Source organism: Salvelinus sp. IW2-2015, unplaced genomic scaffold (genome assembly GCF_002910315.2).
Source record: "Salvelinus sp. IW2-2015 unplaced genomic scaffold, ASM291031v2 Un_scaffold987, whole genome shotgun sequence".
Lineage (NCBI taxonomy): Eukaryota > Metazoa > Chordata > Actinopteri > Salmoniformes > Salmonidae > Salvelinus > Salvelinus sp. IW2-2015.
In genome coordinates, this window is record NW_019942673.1 from 354,320 (window position 1) to 356,116 (window position 1,797).

General features: G+C 45.5%; 1 protein-coding gene across 1 annotated transcript in view; it reads right to left on the minus strand.

Annotated features, from left to right (window-relative positions):
* Nucleotides 1–1,797, minus strand: part of sox5 (SRY-box transcription factor 5) — a 144,130-nt gene that overhangs the window by 125,090 nt on the left and 17,243 nt on the right. Inside the window, 1 exon segment of the mRNA XM_070438510.1 lies at nucleotides 123–201. Coding sequence (XP_070294611.1) covers nucleotides 123–201 — 79 coding nt within the window.

A 1,797-nucleotide genomic window follows, 5' to 3' on the forward strand; every position in this document is an offset into this window, starting at 1 on the left:
GGCTGGTCCAAGTGGAGTGCGTGGGTCGGGAGCGGGGGACCACCCTGCTGCGTAGGGCGTCAGGAGAGTGCATTACCGCCCTTCCATCATCATCTCGTGTCCTTCCATTGCCAAGCTCGTACCAGTCTCTGTCTGCTGGTTGCCATGACTACCTCTCCATCTGTCCCCCCATATGGAGAGATTGGTCGCTTGGAAGACATCCTGGAAAAAACAGAGCGAGAGGAAGAAGAGAGAGAGAGAGGGGGAGAGTGAGTATGAAACATTCAGGGATGTAATATGAGCTGTGGGTGACAGTGGGAGAAACACTAGTCTTTGATCCATTTCAATAGTTATATTTATAGAAAAAGTTCATCATTATTAATTCCCCAATGGCCCGCTCTCTGTGTCTCTGAACCCCAAGATCTCTCTCTCTCTCTCTCCCTCTCCCTCTCCCTCTCCCTCTCCCTCTCTCTCTCTCAGCAGATAATACCCACTGTAATAATAAACAGTAAATCATCTACATCCGCTAGTCAGAGGAAAAGCTCTTTAGACCTTCAAACACAATCACATCCATGTTTACCATCAGGTCCTTTCAACACACACACACACACACACAAACACACACACGGTACGCAATAACCCATTACTGAAAATGGAGCCAGGTTGGGCTGACATTTTATGACAAATGGCCGAGGCCTGGCACAGGCCCTTTCACGCCAGGAGCACGCTGACAGTGATGTGTATGAAAACCTCGTACCTGACAATACCAGTGAATATAACAAACATAGAGGCTGTGCATTTGTTACTTTGCCTTTTGTTTCCCATTGAAAGCAGAGGGAGGGGAAGAACAGTGGCATCTATTAGATGAACTCTCCCCAACATAAATGTGCCCCCGGTGAATAGGGACAAAATGAATATGTTCCAATAATAGAGTTTAATACGGCTGGCAGCGTCTCCCTAAGTGCTTTCAAAGGCTCTCGTTCAGCCTTGAAGTTACTGCTACGATGACCCAGGGTGAGAGGGGGGAGGGAGAGAAAGGGGGGGGGGGGGGGGGAGAGAGGGAAGGAGGGAGGAGAATACGAAACACTAATGTATAGGCAGAAAGTCAGACATACGAGGAGCAACAGGCTTGGAGCATAAGATTCTAAATGGTATTTCTTGCACCGCCACCAACAATCATTCTGTTTGAGAAAAGAGGAGACCAACATGAGAATACGTAAACCTTCTGAGCAGGACTGCTGTCCCTAGAGGTTCAAACAGATGCCAAATGTCTTGAGTGTTCCTTCAAGGAAGTGAGTGGCAGCTGCCAGTATTCAGTGAGCTCTCTGTTTTGATTCTACACTGTATTAATGAATAGTCCAGTAATCCAGTCACCTCTGTCTAGTCTGGGGCTGTGTCTGAAATCTGTCTTCCCTACTACTTCCTAAAACGGCATACTGTGTACTAATCGTACTACATACTATTTGCAACGTACTGTTTAGTAAAATCCAATGTGGTAAGCAGCTATACCAAGAATGCTTCATCCAATGAGCAATTGCATTGATTTCCGCCATTTGTATATTTTGTTACAGAATGTCACTCTATCTGATTATCAGCTGTTCTCGTTCCTCAATAGTGTGCAGTGAATTCTACTAGATGAAAATCCGAAATGAGTGTGACATCCTGGCATTTGAAGCATACAAAATGTCAAAAAATGTCACATACTATAAAACCTTCTATTTTCGCGTACCCAAAATGCCTACTATTTAGAACGTAATTATGGGTATTGGGACACAACCTGTGTGTCTGTTTCAGACTCCTCCCCAACAGTACCAGTGT